This window comes from Thermobia domestica, chromosome 11 (assembly GCF_964235325.1).
Source record: "Thermobia domestica chromosome 11, izTheDome1.hap1.1, whole genome shotgun sequence".
In the NCBI taxonomy this organism is placed as follows: domain Eukaryota; kingdom Metazoa; phylum Arthropoda; class Insecta; order Zygentoma; family Lepismatidae; genus Thermobia; species Thermobia domestica.
This window is the reverse complement of record NC_137464.1, coordinates 137,189,071-137,209,272: the sequence shown is the minus strand read 5'-3', so window position 1 is coordinate 137,209,272 and position 20,202 is coordinate 137,189,071. Positions and strand designations below refer to the sequence as shown.

General features: G+C 35.0%; 1 protein-coding gene across 2 annotated transcripts in view; it reads right to left on the bottom strand.

Moving 5' to 3' along the window:
• LOC145663671 (uncharacterized) overlaps positions 1–20,202 on the bottom strand; it is a 1,057,537-nt gene that overhangs the window by 174,303 nt on the left and 863,032 nt on the right. For both annotated transcript variants that reach the window (XM_081729768.1, XM_081729769.1), the window contains exon 7: positions 7,786–7,951. In XM_081729768.1, the coding sequence (XP_081585894.1) occupies positions 7,786–7,951 (166 nt within the window). The remainder of the gene's footprint in view (positions 1–7,785; positions 7,952–20,202) is intronic.

The window sequence follows — 20,202 nt, the reverse complement described above, 5'->3', positions numbered from 1 at the left end:
GGGACATAAGGGAAGAAACGTTTGTTGGTCAATTAATGTAAAAACTAGTAGAAAAGTAGAAAAGCGTTCATGTGGTAGAAAAGATATGCGTTCTCGAAACTGAGTTGCTAATTTGGTGAGGCAGTGCCTTAGGGGGCACTGCATATGATGCTGAATCTTTCTAAAAACTACAAATTTTATTTTAGAAATGAGACTGAGCGTCATATTATTCGCAAATGTAGCAGAATTAATACCCTATGCTCCTTGCATGTGTCAGTTACTAATATGGGCACTTGCCTCCACCACATTTTTCAACATATCTGCCAGATAATTTGAAACAGAGAATTGTCCTGAAGGTAGAGATGACCACTCTAGAGACGTTGGAGGAGTTCACAATGGTTATAGTAAATCACATTACTTTATGTATTGCTCTTTCAGAAGAGCATACTGAATAAAAGTAGGTTGAATTTATCTGTCTTATATTTAGGTTAATGATGATAGAGCCACGAAGTGTTGTTTCCAAAAAGTAATATTTTTTTAGAAATGATTCTTATTCCTCGCGAGGCATTTGTTTCTACTACAACCGTGTGTTAGTAGTATACGGTTTCTTGATATATTTATGTGTGCAGTACATACGAGTATGTTATTGTCTGGAAAGTAATATCATACGGTTATTGTGTTAGAAGTATGAAAAAGATACGCTCTGTTTAAGGTATAAAGAAGACAATATTGAAATATGAAGCTACTAAATTTGCAATTTTTAAAATGTTACTTTTTATTAGGATTTTTTGTGTGTTCGTGGTTCCTGCGACATTTTCCATTGCTGTGTTTTGTTCTACTTAGAGCTGGTTTTGCTTAAGTATGCAGAAAATACATTGGTGATGTGTGTGATTTAGTTTTATAACAAGAGTCGCAATTGATTTTTAACAAGTGCAAATTCTTTGATTATATTCTTCCAGTGACACCGTAAGAACAAAGATATAAAATCTGTAAGACTGATAGGAGATAATCACTTAGGCTAGTTTCAGACGGAAGCACTTCTCGTAGCATTTCTCGTAGCAGATGTGCTACCAAAAATTTCATATAATATTCTATGGCATCAAAAGCATATGGTGTTTTTAAACGGTAGCATCTTGATAAGCATCTGTCGTGACGTAGCAAACAAATCACTGGAAAAGAGCGCAATTAGAGCTCCGAAAATAAGCGTGAGGTAGCTAAAGCTATAGTAATTGTGACAACAGTTCTCGCCGGTCATATTAAAAAACGAAAATCACAAAGAAGTATGTGGACAAAGAGCATCCCTATTCCAACTCATTTTTCTTTACTACAATTCAATTTCCCACACAAAACAAAGAGCATGGATATTTGGCACAAAATCTTTCACTTCTTTTTAACACACCACGGCGCTGCAATCGGACCAGAAATGCTGGGGAAATGCTACGAAATAAAGTAGATTCTACCGACAAGAAATGCCATAAGATATGCCATGGCATGGGAAATTCTATAGCATTTGCTACTTTACACGGTAGGATATCGATGATACGATTTTTGCTATGAGAAATGCTACGATAAATGCTTCCGTCTAAAACTAGCCTTATACTAGATTTGAGATTTTAAAGAAAATTACGAAATTTGTCTGCAATAATGAAAAAATATATAAGATATCCATATTCTTCCCGTATATCCATGCTAAAAATATTTATCATTTTGATGTGACTCTTGAAATATGTTAGGGTAGCCCCATATGCATATGGAATGAGGATTCGAATATAATTCTGTGGCGTTTGTATCTGACGCTCAGTTTTATTTCTAAAATAAAATTGGAATTTTAATATCACAATTCACACCCATTGTGTCTCCTTGAGGCTGCTCGTTACCAAAATATTCGAAATTTGAAAAACTCATATCTTCTTAGTACGATACAACCAAATTTTCATAAATGTCCCTGCTAAGGATATTTATAGAAAATTTTTCATGTGTGTTTAGAAGAAAGGCTATAGCCTTACATTAGTCAGTAGTACAACCAGCGAGCATCGGAATATTAATTCTATGGCATTTGTGACGAATTTGACGCTCACTCGCATTTCCAAATTTCAATTTGGAGTTTTAATAAAGATCATATGCTTCGCCCCCTGTGCGCCCTAAGGCCCTGCCTTACCAAAATAGCAATCCATATTTTAAAAGCGCATACCTTTTCTACTATAAGAACCACTTTTCACATTAATTGACAAAAAAGTTTCCTCCCGTGTCCCTGCTAAGGATGTTTATGCGGAATTTTTATGTGAATTTTGAATGGGAGCTGTAGTCCCATATCAGTCACTGACACATGCAAGAAACACCGGAATATTAATTCTGTGAAATTTGTGATAAATGTGATGCTTACTGGCAATTTGGGATTTTGATAACACTCCACCCATTTTTTTTTTAGTCCCCTGACCCTCCGAATGAGGAGCCTTACCAAAAATAATGCTCTAGACGACTATACCAACATTACCGATGAGTGTTATTGTCTTTTGTAGCAAATAATACTAATGTGCCCCAAATTCCTCAGGAATAATCATTGGTGAAAATTGTTGCAAAAATTTAACATTGAATCTCTCATAAGCATGAACTTTTGTGTTTACGGCCCGAAAGAGAAGTAAATAACTTTATCTCACTTAGTGTTAAAATTTTTAAAAATCATACATTTTTCAATAAAAATGAAAAATTTCACATAAATAGTGTGAAAACTTCATATTCTCCCAGTGCTGTAGAAAATTACACGAATTATGACATAAGGTATATATATATATATATATATATATATATATATATATATATATATATATATATATATATATTTAACAAGTATAGAGCAACCTCGGTACCAAAATGCTTCCTTTCAGAGTATAGGCGGCCAGAAACATGAAAAAATAAACATTAAAGGTTAATAACTCCGAAACTATGGAACATACCATAGTCGTTTGAAAACTTCAATTCAAAAAACTACATCACTTCAAAACTTCAAGAAACTAGTATGTGCCCTATCCAAATATTCCAGTTTCAGAACCCTACAGTACTTTAGTAACAATTTTTATAGCGGTAGTTGGTGAGTACTTTAAATTATAATCCCGTAGCCAGATACGTAAACTAGGACACGTACTAGTTCCTAAGTGAAGTCTTGCCCTAACCTAAGTACCATAAGTTGCATAGTTTTGGAGCTGTGGACCTTAAAGTTCATTTCTTCATGTTTCGGCAGCCTATATTTGCGAAAGAAAGCATTTGTGCACCAAGGTTGGTCTATACTATTTGTCTTACCTTGGTGTGAGGAATCACCTTCCAGAAGTTGTCCCTGTTGTTTTGAAACACCCTATACACACACACACACACACACACACATATATATATATATATATATATATATATATATATATATATATATATATATATATATGTGTGTGTGTGTGTGTGTATTTATATGTATATGTATATACAGTATATTGGCGGAAATAAGGGACTATTGCGGTTTTTTCCCCACATTTGTAGTACATAATATGTTATGGTATTATGAATCTGTTGTTTCACTTTTGATTGGAATTACGATCCTCCATCTTTTTCTTCTCTATATTTTTTTGTGAAAACATGTTAATGAGCAATATCAAAAACAACTTTTTCGGTTCGGATTGTTTTTTGTAAACCGCGTGAAAATGAAAAGATTGAAATCTTTGTGTTTGATGTCCCACGACTATGCGTGTTAGTTTGATGAAGACCATGTTTAAAGGAACTGAATTATGGTGGAGGAATTGCTGGAATGAGAAAGTGCAAGTGTCCCAAGAAAGCCCACGTGCACGATGTTGTCCGTTTCAAATTTACTTATCTTGGGAACGAACTAAATACCCCATCCATCAGATGGTTCAGCGAGTGGGGTCTCGGTTTCGATTCCCGGTGGGAGAGCCTTTGAAATTTTAGGTGTTCTCGATGTATCTGTGGTCGTGTCCCGGTCGTTCAAGGTTACTGGAAGTGATTGTAAAACGACTATAAACGAATATAATAGAGAAAATTTCTGTGAATCAGTAAAATCAGCTCGAATTACTCTTAAAACGACTTCCTCCTTCATGTTCTTGGCTGTTCGTATGTCTTTTGTAAATTTAAATTTAAATTCTCTGGGCTATAATATTTTTATCATGAACGAAATCAGTTTTTCATCGTTAATAAAATATTGGAATCGTAAACGCGTGCAATTTGCTACATGCACGAATTTTGTTTGACTGTTACCTAACAGAGCAGTCTTAGAGTAGTGGTTTAAGCATTCGTTTCGTAGTTTAGGATCCTAGGTTCGATTCCCTCTGATGGTATTAAAGAAATGTTTTTCGTCTACAAAGTTGATATTTCTGATGTATAATAGTATGAAAATATTCAATTTCTCTCGGTCTTACAAGTTAGATTTAAGACGACTTTCTTCACATGGGAAATATTAACATGTCTACAACCTTGATTAGTACTGTCTGAGAACGTAACATGTTTAGCAAGCTATTCATGAAAAGTGTATCCTTAGGGCCTAGTATGAGTCATAAGTGTTTCCGAAACACTTGTTTGGCATTATTGTTTCATTGTGAAATTGTTTCTAATTTCTTCCACTATTACTAGAAATAATAATAATATTTCCCTTCGCCATTTCGAAAACATTCCATATATAAGTTGAACCAAAATTTGTAAATTGGAACTATTCTTTTTTATATTTGTATTTATATTTTGTTAAAATATCAATATTTAACGTCAAATAACAATGAAATATATTTAAGTTCTATTCCAAACAATGATTCAGTAATGTATAATGGGACCAATATAAGGCATATATAATCAAAAGGTTTTAAGTAAAGAAAGTGCGTTAGAGTGTATCGTGATGAAGACAAATCCTACTTAGTTTTTGCTAACGCAACAGAAATTTCGAATTTCATATTCTCCAGGACATGAAAACCTTCTTTTCCCCTTTTTTCTTTCCAGACACTAATCCTCCAGAGTATCTGTTATAAGGCAATGCATGGTTAAACAGCATCCAAATTAATTTCTTTTCCCTTCTCCTATCAACTTCAGTATTCTTATTTACATTGCAGTAGGACGTAATATTGAGTTTTCAAATCTTCAGTAATAATAATAATAATAATAATAATAATAATAATAATAATAATAATAATAATAATAATATAGAGGACAAAACTCTGTATGAGGACAGATTGTAATAAAATCTATAAAATCGCCCCTACATTAGCCAAAGTTCCAAAATAGTCCGGATTGGAGGGAAGTGTTCGGACCACCAAGACATACCCTCTGCGTACGTCCCTACAACTAGCGAAAAGTTTCCAGACAAATTTTGTATAGAAAGTAGGGCTACTGAACTCACAAGAGCCCTAAGAGAGCTTTTTCTAAGTAGTGATTATGACGGTTAAGCTAAAGAAGAGGTCGATGTTGAGAATGAAAGAAATATTGGAATAAAGAAAGTGAGAGGAAGGGCAACCCGGAGAAAACCTACACATACGGCGTTTGTCCAGCACAATGCCCACTGGACGGGAGCTGGGTGGAACATGGTGAACCATTAAATTCACAAAGCTTCAATAATAATAATAATAATAATAATAATAATAATAATAATAATAATAATAATAATAATAATGGTATTAAATGTTTTAAAGTTGTCCTAAAATTAGGCAAAACTTACTGAAAAGAAAAGATTTCAGGGAGGGGGTTCCGTACTTCCAAGACACACCCCTGCAATTACATAAATTTTAAAAGAAATCATTCCACGAAAGTTTCATGTAGAAAGTATTCTACTGTTCGTTTTAAGGAAATTAACTATAATAAAAATAACTTTATATTACTCAACAATATGACATATAATAAACTAACTTTTAGGATATGCAACTGTAATTATTAAAGCTTTCCTACCAAAATATCTACAGAGGCAAATTCAATGAGCTCTAAAATACAAACTAACAAAATAGCGTGTAAGTTTGTATAGAGCAATTGTTACTAAAAGACTAGACATACAATATTTCAAGAATTGAGACAAGACGAGAAATGTTTACGATACTTTTCGCCTCGTCTCGATTCTCTTCTCCAAAGCGAGAGGATAATTTGTGTAAGCCTTGTCCCGTCTCGAATGTAAAATGTTAATTCTTACCCCGATTTTGTTTGTATTGTTTAAAAACGATATGAGAAATTCTTCTTCTCGTGGGCAACATTAAACAAAACCGTAATATTTTTGGCCAAATATCACGTTTCTCCTCGTAATCGTATGACCTGAGCGATAATGAGTTTCTATTTTTAAATTTTGTACGAAAACCTCCAGATTACTGGTCAATCGCCTTGACCATAGAACCACGACCACTACGCGATAAGCGATTCGTCTTTAGTGTGGTTACTGTAGGTTTCTTTGCCTCCGGTTGCAAAGATCTACGTTATTTTTCTTCGTTTCAAAACGTCTTTCGTATTTCTTTTATGATGAAATAAGTCAATAATCTTCGGCATAGTTTATGTTAATAACTTGAGTTGTTCTTAAACCTTTGTTTCACAAGTTTGTTTCTTCTCCACACCAAACTACTGATATGACAGATTTAATTCTCATAGTCTGCATTTGTTTCAAAGGAGTCGCCACTATCTGGTGAAAGACTTCTGTAAGCCACGATTCATGTAGCGAACTATCTTGCATAAAAGGACACCTCGAGTAGCCATCGATACATTCACAGTGTGTCAGAAGTCATGGGTTGCAAATGTTGGACTGAAGTCACGAGGTAAAGAAGATACAATACTGATTAGACATCGTTGAACATTCAATGGCAGATTGCAGCACTCACATTGGGTTATAGTATGTGAGCAACGTGTCCCATACTAATTTCGAATGCTTTACCCTTTCTGGAATGCTCACAGCCGTTAAATTACATTACGAACCTCATTCAGCTCTGCACTCACGATCTCTTGATACTGCATTATTTCAAATCTTCCGATGATACGCCCACGCGTAATGACGTTCAGACGCTTTGTTACGTCATCTTAATTTCTTTTTGATTTGATGTGTACTTAATTAAACACGACGTACGTAACACTTTGCTACCAAGTTAATCTTGCATATACTACTCCCATATGAACATCATGCACATAGAGAACATCTGTGTCGTAATCAAGGCTGCAAATTAACGTCATTTGGATCACTTACATGCTAAGTGACCGTAATCTAAAAAGTTGTGAAATAGACTGAGGACTTCAATAATTTCAATACATAGGTATCTTTTTAAGACAATTTTTAGATAGTAAATTATAACAGCGTAAACTACATAGTTATTGTGAAGGTTGTCAACGTAGTAGTAATATGAATTGTTCCTGAGATGTTGAACTTCTCTTCTACGAAATTTGAAATTCCGTATTAGGCAGCTTGGCACCTAGGTCGCCCTTAGAATCTCGAGGTTTCGAAGAAATCAAAACTATTAAGGTCTGGCTATGAATATATATTGGATAAGATCTGCATTTACATACATTCTAATTGCTTACTACCAAAGGTATGTGATTCCTTTGAGATTTAGTCATCTAAACTATGTATAGTGAAGAAACTGGTGTTTTGGAGTTGAAAAAGTTACTGTTATTATCTTGAAACTCAGACGAATTCCATTCTTCACATTGTACACAGTAGTCTTTATTCTTATGTATCAAAAAGTTTTCGCCACCTTTTTCAGGTTTAGCATTTGGTTGATTTATTTCTGTACCAATTCCGCCTTATACTACTTATGTTTGAAAAAAAACTTGAATTTCCAAATAAAGTAGAAAATGAAGTATTACCTATGTAAATGAGTATTGCTGAAGGAATGGACACAAGAAATTTGATCTTGGTATTGACTGAATTGAAGTGCTGCACCATGTTTAAAATTCGTATGAAATCACTAATGTAACGTACAATATCCTTCGTCGCAACTACCAACCAAGGGATCAGGAGCCACCGATTCTCCTGCAAAGAAAAGAAACATAAATTTGATGAGAATATTCTTCAAATTACAGAAAATGTTTTATTTTGAGCTCTATTAAGCAACTTTCTTACAGAAGTGTCATTTACTCTCGATGTGCACTTCGTATCAATAGAATTGCAACAGCGTATGCCGTGCAGCTAGGCCACCCAAATGATATCTTCGTATCCCATAATCGTGTCTGATAATGAGACCCCCTCTCTCCCCCCTTTCGTCTCTCCAATACTAAAATCACCAAACAACATGAGCGCAATTCTAATTTCAAAAGGGACATGTTATTAGTACCGATGAAACGAAAGAATAAAAGCGAGGTGAAAAAAGATGCATAAGGTGATGAAGGGAAAAAATAAACATGCAAAATTGAAACCGATGTCAGACAGAGGCACAGAAGTAAGAGAGAGAGAGAAATGGAATTGGAAGAAGAAGAAGGAAAAGAAGCACTGATAAGAATATCCAATTTAAACGTGCTAAAAAAAGAAAGTACTGTTATAAAGTTCCGTTTCCAGAAATCAAACAGGAATATAGAAGAAACGTTTATTTTTTAAATTTCTTTTAGGGTTATTCGAATACATGAAGAATGTTTGAAAAATTCATTAATTCACTTTCAAAATGAATACCAAACTGGTGCTCAAATTATATACTTCATTTCCACCGGTAGATTTCTGAGATATATTTACTATAATGCCAAAAGTTTGCGACACAAAAGCATGCCAAACACATGCTTTGTTTGCGAATTGTTCGCTTGAAAATTTAGTGGTGTTCATTTAAAGTACTGATCCGAAATACATTATAATAAACCCAGTAGGTAGCGTAGGTTATTCCTTCTCCTTTAGATTATTAATACAAACTAAACCAAAAGAAAAATGGAATGAGTGTTATTTTACTTCTAAATGTATATCAGAAACAACGAACATTAGAAATCTAAGCTGTATCATAATGAAGAGTTGGAAACATGCAAAAGTAAAAGTGGATGTTCTGTATAGACGTAGCAGACTTAGCAGGTTTCACATTGCAAACGTGGATAAAATACATTGAAGTAAAGGATATTGCGAAAAAATTAAAGAATGGAAACGAATTTTGTGTAAAACTTATATAAATAAAATCTTCTCGTTAAACAACCAAAAAGGGGACATTTGCTAGTTATCTCTGGAGATTTATCTGTTCCGAACTCCAATTTTCATTTACATCTATTGCGAATAAAACGTTCCAAGTCGCACAGATAGAATGAACACACCAGAGTTGAAACACGTTATCGCATCAATCGTGTGATGTACGTTAGGCTATAGACCGCAACATGATCGAGGATTTGAATCCGTACTGACCCGGTGATTCTATTGAGACTCGGTAACACGAAGAACAAACAAGTGATTTTGCTTACTTCCTTGCGTTTAACCAGTATTTGTTTCAGAGGTGGCCAGGATCTTCAGAGCACGAAAAACATGACACTGAAATTCCCAGTTCATGATATTCTCTAATCAGGGTCGAAAGACTCATTCGAATCAAGGTTTCGAACAGGAAGCTTTTTTATACCTTACAACTAGTCTCCAGACCAACATAATTGGCTTAATTAGACCAACATAATTGGCTCTAGAATACGCACAAAACGTATCTCTCTCTCTCTCTCTCTCTCTCTCTGTGTGTGTGTGTGTGTGTGTGTACGAGAGAGAGAGAGAGGGAGAAGCAATAAATAAGAAACGAAAGTAAAGATGACTAGAGACAGAGAGAAGAAAAGGCAATGACATGATAAGCAAACGTGAAGAAACACACATAGTGAGACGGGCGAAAACGACTTATCATTACACTTTATCATAAAGAACACTGACACAGTCTACTCGGATTCTCACCAGTTATGCCTTGTAAGTTTTTCAAACCTCTGTTAGCAGCCATTAGTTTATGCAAAATAGATACTACCTAGGACGGGGGGATCAAACTGAGATTTTCAAGTTGAAAGTCGAGTACCATAGCGATACTTACATGTTAATCTAACTCAAACTTGTTTAACAAATGGTATAGTGTCCTTTTCTATAAACAAGAACATGAAAGTGAATACAATAGCGTGTTTCGAACTGTTCTGCAGACCGTTATTTGCAGTTTCAAACCAATATTCCTAAAACCTCTCTATCGTGATATAAATGTTTAATTTAACATTCTTAAGTATTGCTCGTTTAGCAAGAGAAGTCAATCTTGGACTTTTCACGATTTCTTTGTAAAAAAAATGGCTTGAACAGGATTTGAGTCTATGTTAGACTTGCTGCAATACTCATCAGTTAACACGTTACCTCTGCACCCTCTTGCTATCTAAAATCATGAGAAAAATATTACGATGTTCCAGTCTCATCTTTTAAGGTTATTTGCACCAAAGTGCACGCCGAGATTCATTTATTCGACGACCTGTAGACAAATTGGTGCCAACTAGTAAACGACGTAACATTCAATACAGGAATAATTACAGAAATAGAATATTATAATAAAGTAATCGTACAGTGCAAGTACAAAAGCGTTCCTGTGAGTAGAATAATAATAATAATAATAATAATAATAAAAATAATAGATTTCCATCTTTACAGCATAATTGTCGCTTCTAAAACCAAAACATAAATGTGCTCCTATACTTGCGACGTTGCGCACAGACATTTTTGCTAATGATAGAGACGCTCTCATCTACGAAAGGAACAGAAAGTTTTATTTTATTCTTTCTTTTCACTCAGTTTGGGGGATGTTAATGTCAGTTGGCACCACTGATGTTCTATCCTTCTACTATCTTGGGACCTACAGGCGTCGAAAGAGAAATTTTTGCATTTGTGTGCGTGTATAGAATAATGCCTTCTATCTGCAGACCAATTTGAGAATTAATTTGTGCGCATTTTCCCACAGTCAAGAAAACTATCGAGTCATCTGTAGTCACCTTAAGGGATCAAAGCCCATTTCTGATTAGAAATTAAAAAGCCAATCACAGACTTTCTTACTTTCTGAGTACGCTTTTCAACAGTCAGTTGTCTGAACTGCTTTCAGCAAATCACAATCGAGCCCAAAACCATGGAGCAACAACCACTTGACTTGCGAGGTTTGCCGCTGTATTTATTGTGAACGGTGGTGAGGAAGGGATGTGCGTAAAGTGACTATGGACAAATGAAAGTAAAATAGTCTCTGCATCTCCGTAGAAGCTGAAAATTGAAGCACCAAACTAACAAATATTTTCGGAAACCGATTTCTTAACGCGGATGTGAGAAAACATTGATAACATACGATCTAGCGTCGTCAGACATAATTTTATTTGTTATTACGAAAAAAATAGGTCTGTAAAGAAATGGTGCATAATATAGCTAAAGAGAGCCACAAGTTGACAAATCTCAGTAACTAGTAGAAATGAGTAAAACCATGTAAAAGTAGTAAAAGCATATAGTAAATGGCCGTTATATACATGTATGTTACATTTGTATGGATTTATTTATCTTCTGTGTATGAATATTTCTTATTTACGCTTGTGTATGGAATTATTACTGAACAAAGTGTGCAAAGTTACGTAGTGTTAACTTAAATCGAAAATATGACGTTTTGAATTATATTCAGTGGTTTTCAGGTAATTTAACTCAGCTTGTAGTTACCTAAAAGCGAGAGTTTAGATCGCGGAATGTATTTCTTAACTGAAATAGTAGGCTATCGCTCGCACTAGAAGGAAAAAGATGGAACGAAACATAAAAAACAACAATAATTTGTATCCGGTTTTAGATAGCTTAGACAAGACCGACCACGTTGCTATCAATCCTCATTCAAATCTTCCAAGCTTGAATGACGATTGGCAATGCGTGATAGAGATGATAGGGAAGTTAGTGCAAACCGTCTCCGTTATAGTGTAAAGATGATGTTGATGTTATCGTCTCAAACCAACGATAACATATGATTTGGTGGTTCCGCCCGGAAGACCATAAGCCTTTGGTATTCTAATAACCCTGTGATAAAATAAATACCTACTTGTTGCTAAATTTAATAACGTTCATGAACGTGAAACCAGAATATTAGCTAACCGGAATATTAGTGTAACAATTGTAGTGTAACTATACTAAAAAAGAAAAACTACAGCTAAACGCGTATCACGATTTGTGCATTGTCCACAGAAAGCGTATTGTAATTTTTTCTATTTGCATGTATTAGAGATGTCAGTTTGAAATTAGAGCAAACTTAGCTATATATTAGAGAACTATCAGTTTCTTTCTTTACCACTTAAAAAAAAGACAAGATGTCAGAACATACAGAATTAATGCAGACACTGCCGGACTGGTTGAGAATCAGTTGGCGAAATTTGAACAGAAGTTAGCAGAATCAGTGAACCGTCTAAACAGAACAACTAATGAAATTGGTAAACGTTGGGAAGAAAGTATCGCGGAAAGTGTTTCTGACTTACGTGAAACGTAAATAGTACATACAACTTTTAGACGATAAATTACAGGAAGTGAATAAAGATATTATACAGACAAATAACTCCATTATAACTGTTAGGACCCATATACAAACAATGGAAGAGTGGCCCCGCGTAGCGTAGTCACTAACGTTCTCGCCTTCGGTGCCGAGAAACGCTAACGTTCTCACCACTCGGCCGAAAAAGTGTAACACGCTTTTTCAGGCCAGCAACTTGGATGAGGTTTTCCTGGGTTTTCCTCATTCACATTAAGCAAATGGGGGATGGTACCTAACTTATAGGTCCCAGGCCGCTTCCTTCCTTCCTCAATCCTTTCTTCCTCTCCTTTCACTGGATCGTGTGATCGCCGAAGGACGTCATCCCTCAAGTCGTGAAGGGCTAAATGGCCTTAGACGCCGAAAGCCCAGAAATCTAAATCCTACATCCCCTAAACAATGGAAGATAAAATAGAACCCTATAGAGTGGAATGCAATAAAACTTGTTATGCTAAGGTAGAGATAGAGGGTTACTGGGAAGATATTAAGCACGACGGTGAGGAAATCCCATAAAGTTTAAGGAATTAAAAGGCAGCCATGTCTTGTTAGAACATAGATTCAACGTGCAGCAAAAATACACAGAAAATCAGATTTTAGATATTGAGACGGCAATAGGTGTTCAAAGTACCCACATACGGGAGAATACACAGTGTTTACAAGAACCTGGGCATAACGTGATTGAAATTCACAGTGACATTACCGAAATTAAAACCGTTAGTTTAGAAAGTAGCACTAATACTACTCAGTTGAAGACAAAATTGATAAGTTAGAAAAATATACAATACAATCTGTCCAGAATGTTACGCAGCAAATACACAATATACCGTTGTGGTCAGAATTTGACCAAGAAGTTAGAATTAGAGTGGCCAAGTTTGAACGAGAAGTGGAAGATTTTCAGGGTGACGTCGACCTGATGCGTGATCACAGAACTTATCGAAAGTTAGGTAGTTCGATGCGAAAGCAAACCGACAATAGTGAACAAGGTGATCATAGTGAGGGTTGCGACTCTGATTATTCTCAGCGTAGTTTCCAAAACAGTCCATTTTTGGTTAAAAGTCAGAAACCTTTCCGAAGATTTACAATCTAAGAAATTCGTAATTTGCCCCGTTAGAATGCCGGATAAAGAAACAACTCGGTTCCTACTTACGTACACTTCGACATAAGTTCCATTTGCTAAATATGCATGAAGATGCAGTGTTACCAGTTCTTCTCAGTTTGTTACAAAAACCCTTGCTTAGAATGGTTTAGATCACATCAGAATTAGTTAACCACATTTGCACAGTTGAGTAATGCTTTAGTTGACGCATTTGAATCGGAAGCGATCGTTGTGAGTAGGACAACCGCTCTAAGAAATATGTCATTTGATCCTCGAGTGCATGGATAAGTTCTCGAATTCACAACCATGCAGTACATCACTTTGAGTGATTTCAACCCAGAGAGCCCGTCTGCAAAAATTTTATCTAGGATTGTACCAACACTTCCATACAAATACAGGGAAATTTAAGCATTTTATCATTGTATTGTTTTTACGCAGTTCATTGCAAGTGTAAAGCGTCTTGAATCGTTCCGACGACCAGACGAAAAAGTATACAGGCGCGAGTCAAAGAATTATGAAAATCGGAACAAACTATATCATTTCATCAAAGTGCAGTATAGTAAACCAATGAGGCACAGGTCTAATGGCAACTGACAACAATATAGACGAAATAGGAATTCGAATCAAAGAAATAATGGCAGATATGACACAGAGAATAGTCGTGAGCAGGATTCTGTGAGTAATAGTCAGTCAACTAATGAGTAATCAAGTATACACGATAGTCTTCAGCTTAATTGGCATAATAATTCGGGAAACCGAAATAATAGATAGTAAATAAATAATCGAAATAATCGCAAGAACAGGGAAAGAATAAATTTCAGGTTATGCCCGCAAAATGAACGTCAGAATTGGCGAGAATACACCTGACCAAAATAATGCAAGTACATGAAACCAAAACTCATCGTTTAATCAGAATTGACAGGGAAACTAGAATTTGATGTACACCATAGGGTCGCGTCCATCGAAGGTAATTCTTTTGAAAATTCCCAAATTTCATATTTGTTAGATACCATATATTTGCTTCGGACGATAATTTTGATAGCAATGAGAGAAGTGATGTGAAGGAAGATCGAGAAGAAAAATAATTTATGACCAAGACTAATCCGCGTATATAGAGACTGAACTAAATGATATTCAGGTTAGAATGTTACTAGATACGAGGCAGATGCTTCGTTTCTTTCGTATGATTTTTGGAAAGGGGTTAGTAGAGACAAATTAGTCAGCAGATAACGTACGTATAGTAGATTACAGTGGTAGTTTAAACGAAAATATAAAGGTGAGACAGTATGGTTTTAGTTCAAATCGCTATATTGAGCTTTCCAAGATTTGAATGAACGTTAATACTTCGGGTGAATACTGTAACTCAATTACAAAGTATCATTAATTTTAGTCGGGGAACGTTTTCCTTAGAGCATGAACATATCAGGGTCGTTGTATCCTTACTTCCTGTCTCGGAACAGTCAATTTCGGACGTTAGTGGTGACGCACAAACAGAAAATTGCAACGTCACAGAGCCTCCACATTATAATCTGGAGAACTTCATGAATCGAAAGTTTTTAAGAAACAGTACGTTACTGACGCACAAATCATCGCTGCAGAGGAAAGGGCCGACGACCTTGATCAGCATCATTGTAATCAGTTACTAGATTTGTTGTTTAAATTCCGAGAATTATTTACCAACTACCCCGGGAAATGTAAAGATTTTGTATACAAAGCAGAAATCAATACAAATGAAGCGTTAGTACGAAAGTAATATCCTATCCTGTATAAAGCCATTCCGTTTGTTCGCGTAGAACTGCAAAATTATTACAGCTGCAAATTATCAAACAAAGTCAAAGTATTCATCTTAATCCAATTTTAGTGGTGCCGAAAAAAATAATCAATTTCGGCCAAGTGTCGATCTTCGTATGGTGAACAAGCACTCAAATTTAGTGCAGGTTAAACGCGAGAAAATGAAAGATTTGATCTCGAAATTGCAAGTGAAGAAGTTCGCCACGGTATTGGATTTACAGCAAAGTTATCTACAAACTAATTTACATCCGGATTCACAACCATATTCTGTTTCTAATTTTCAAGGTTTACGTTACCAATATCATAGGGTTGTGTTCGGTTATTATCGTAATGGATCATCTGAGTTGAACGCAATGATTGCACATGTCTTAGCGACAGAACTACTCGATACATTGATGATAATTTGCTAACGACAGATAGTTTCGAACATTTACAGTTATTAGAAGAAGGTTTCATAAAATTGAGGGAATATGGCATTCCTTTGAATATTGACAAGTATCTTTATTGCGCAAAAGAAGTTCCGTTCTTACATTACGTAGTTGGCAAGCAAGGAATACGAAAAGATGAACGTAGCATAACGGCCGTTCGTAAATTGCATAAATCCCAATACCACAACTTTACGTTCAGTATTTGGATTATTTTCTTGGTCAAGATCATTTGTACCGAATTTCACTATGGAAGCAGCTCCGTTATATAACTTGTTAAAACAGAAAAGAAATGGCAGTGGGATGGGCAGTGCGAAGCAGCCTTCAATCAGATAAAACAAGACATTTGTAACAATATCATGTAAGCTCACCATAATTTTACAAAAGATCTATATGTCCAATCGAATGCCTCCCAAGTTGGGTTGGTAAGTGTCCTATGGCATAAACGTGGTGAGGAAAAACGCATAATTCAATGTATTAGCAGGACATTTGCAGAACGTAAATATTCTTTGACCGAAGTGGAATGCCTAAGTGTCATCTTTGCGATTCTTTTAGGTAACCATGTAATTATTGTCACTGACTATCATGCCTTGTCTTATTTGGATTGAATTAAACCCTTGAATAATAGGTTACTTAGACAGGCAGTCAAATTGCATGAATTAAGTTATGAGATACATTTCATTCCAGGCTCTGAGAATACCATTAGCGACACGTTAAGTCGGTTATTTCATACACATGGACATTGACTGTTGAAAGTATGCACATTTAAAGCTTTGCAAAAAATCCATAGAGAGACAAATAGGTTGTTCAAATTACTGTGTAACGAAGAACATACTTCTTGGGAGAGGTACATACCTCAAATTGTCATTTTGTTGAATTATTCTGTGTGTAGAAGTTTAGGTGTCAGCCCTGCTACCCTTCATTTAAATGTAAAAGCAAACTATTCTGTGGTGAAGAATTTTGGCATTGTAACAAACGAAAGATATGATGAAAGTGAACCTGTAAATTGGGAAAATAAACTGATAATGGCTGACTACCGCAGAAGTGAAAAAGTTAGAAAAAGGAACAAGAAATATAATGCATCCCAAGAAAGAAAATATAAAATAAAAGAAAACGATTTGGTATTCTTGTTGCAATCACATTTGAGTTCAGCAGTAGACAAAAAGATTCGTAAATTTTTCATGCTTTACAAAGGTCCCCTGTTTTGTAAAAGTAAAATTTCAGACAAAGTATTTGAACTTGTAGATCCTTTAACCGGAGAATCTTGTGGTGTACATTCTATTGATCGTATGAGAGTATGGAGACCCACTCAGAAAACTAGGAACATCTGGTTAGAATTAGCTAAGAAACATATTCATGAAAAAGAATTTGATTCTGTAAAAGAAAGTAGTGAAAAATTGGATTCTTGTGAACCTGAAACTTTAGTAAATGTGAATTCCTTAAATGTGACGAAAGTTAGTTTGTCTGTTTTCAACACGAGTGAAAATAATAAGTTCAATGTTCAGTTGTTGTTGAAAGAGCTATTAAAATGTGACACGTATTTGCAGTACTTAAACGATAAGCTAGATTGTCGGTATCGTACTCTCATATTAGCTTTAAATCATTTGCTAAATCCTAAGCTAAACAGACGTGACGCGTAAAAAAAAAAGTCACTTATACGATTGTTTTCTAAATATTAATATGTATGAAAATGTTGTCCGTTAGTATTCATATGTAGAAAAACCATGAGTTAAAAACTCTCATTTATGTGAATTATCGTATTGTCTCGTTGATGCTTTGCGACAAGTTATCGAAACTAACGGTAAGATCTTAAACCACCAATTGTATAAGGTGAGTCGTTTAGCATTCATGTATTATTACTGATGTAAACGATGATAAACTCTAATTTTATTAGAGTGAGAGTAAGTTTTTGTGTGTCAGTGGAATATTGTAACACGAGTATTGAATTATGAATGGCAACTCCCCCCCCCCCTCATTTATTTTTAACCTTTGGGTTCGTTTTTCTATGTTGTTTTATATTCCTACCTCACTAGAAGGTCTTGTTGCCATTCCAAAGAGGTGGGATGAAACTATGAATGTATAATGGGGAAGGGAGACTTATAAATTTAAGTGGATAGGCGCTTATTAGCGTAAAAGTGTGGAAGACTTACTTCTATCCGGCCTCACTCTTATTGTGACAGTACAAAAGAGTGGTAATAAATTTATTTCTTGTAGTTATTATATTTAAATGATGTGTAATCCTTGTATTTGTGAATAACAATTTTGTTTTTCGTAACTTCTTTGTTAGAATAGCGTAAGCAGGGCAAGTATGCTTCGTCATTTATGCAATTTTAAGTATAATATGTGTAGAATAAGTTTGTTTATTTCCTTTTGTGAAATATTGAAATATATGATTCTAAATAATATTTGTTTTATCTATCTGCCTGATCAGTGAAGTAATTCATAATGATTATTTGTTCATGTTCTATAGTTTATTGCTTAATATTGTAAAGTAATGTGAATATGTTATGCATAAATAATGTCATATTTTCGTATAATGTTTGTGTTATTTTAATAATAAGAGCGCATATAGCAATATTGTAATTCAAATATCAAAACTATATCATGAGAATTATTTGTATATTAATTGTGAGTCATGCACGTATAATTGTTTAATTTAGTGACAGTGCCAATTGTAAAAAAAAAAAAAAAAAAAAAAAAAAAAAAAAAGGCTTTACATATATAAGCCCCATAAGCTTTTATGTATGCTTATAATGCCCCACGCGTTCGTCATTTTTCTACGTTAAATGAGACTTTTTCATCTGATGAAGTATCACCCGACGAAAGTTCTTATAAAATTCCCAGTGAACTAATGTTCGGATTGACATTGGAACAGTGATGATTTTGAAGTGAAACTACAGTCCAGGGTTCTTGAACGTTTACCATTATTCAATGGTGCACGTACATTCCTTTCGACCGCCAATGTAACTGTACCAAATTTTCGCTTGATATATTTTTGGCTTAAACGCAAATTCTGCGTTAGTGATGTTCATCTGAATTTGTACACTTTGTGTGGTGTATGCTTTCCGTTGATTGTGCTGCCGCCTGGTGGTGCTAAAAGACAGAGTAGAAGAAAAGGAAAAGAAAAGAAAAGAGAATTTTGAGAGGAAAAAGTTGGTTTTTGTGTGTGTGTACGAACGATGACAAAATTCTAAAACAAAGTTGAGTCTTGACTCCAACGTACTTTTGAAGATATATAAATAATGATATACTTTAAAAGAGACATCAATATCCACAAAAGCATATAAGTGTTCAACAAAAATCGTATTGCTAATATAAGTGTTATAGTTGATATTACGTAAGCTTTCATTAAAGTAAATCAGCCCCAAGTAGTACTTTATAACAAAAAGGGGTGTGATCAAGACTATAAGTGAAACAAAGAACTTGACAAGGTGTACCTGAAGGTAATGGACGTCTGATTATGGTCTGACACGAGAAATTTCTGAATAAGTAATTTTCTTCAATAGAAATCGCAACATTATGCGGTCTATATGTTCTCCCTGGAAGTACGTGTAGTAAATTCTTTGAACTGGAAGAAAGGACAATTTCTACGAGAAGATTCGTCGGATTCTTTGTGCATTAACTTAAAAATGTGATCACAAACTGAAGCGTGCCATCATGGACTAGACTGTTCTTGTGAGTAATTTTAAAGCATATCTACGAACTTGCTACGTAAATGGGGCAATGAAATGTAAAAAACTTACTTTGTTACAGGTACGTTCATCCATTTATAATAAACGGCACTGAAACGTTTAGTTCTGTTTGTTTTCTCTTTTTTCAGATTGCATGACGAGGTGAGAACGTGGTTATAAATTACTTGTGATCAATCTACGAAAGTAGGTGATGCTCTGATCTATTTTCTATAACGCGCCTTAGGTCTCCTCTCAGCTGATTCCGTCCGAATCTGGACCATTACGGTGAGGTGTATCGTACCTTCCTTGAACGATTGTCGCGGGGACGAACTTTCTGAACCCACAAGTAATATAGTGCAAAGTTGTATTATTTGGGGGCAAAGAGTAGAGAGTTCTCTGCGGTAGCCGGTTAAGGATGGTGCGTACCGGGCAGCGCAAAGCTGTACCGTAATATCGTTGTTCGTAATTAATAATGTAGATGAAGATGTTAATTATTTTTATTATGAATTTACAAGGTACTTGATGAATGTGCACCAGAAAAGGTTAAGAGTAAACGTTCCTACCCGCCTTGGTTGGCTGTTGAAATAATAAAAATTTTAAAGAAAACAGATCGCATTAGACGTAAATTTAAAAAATTTAAGCGTTACTCTGATCACATGAACTTTGTAGATATTAGTAAACAAATTAAGTGTAGCATTGAATTAGCTTTTCAAAATTATGATCATCAGGTGAGAATTACATAAATAATGAAGATGCTCAAAAGTTAATATGAATCAGTCTGTCCTTGAGTATAACAACGA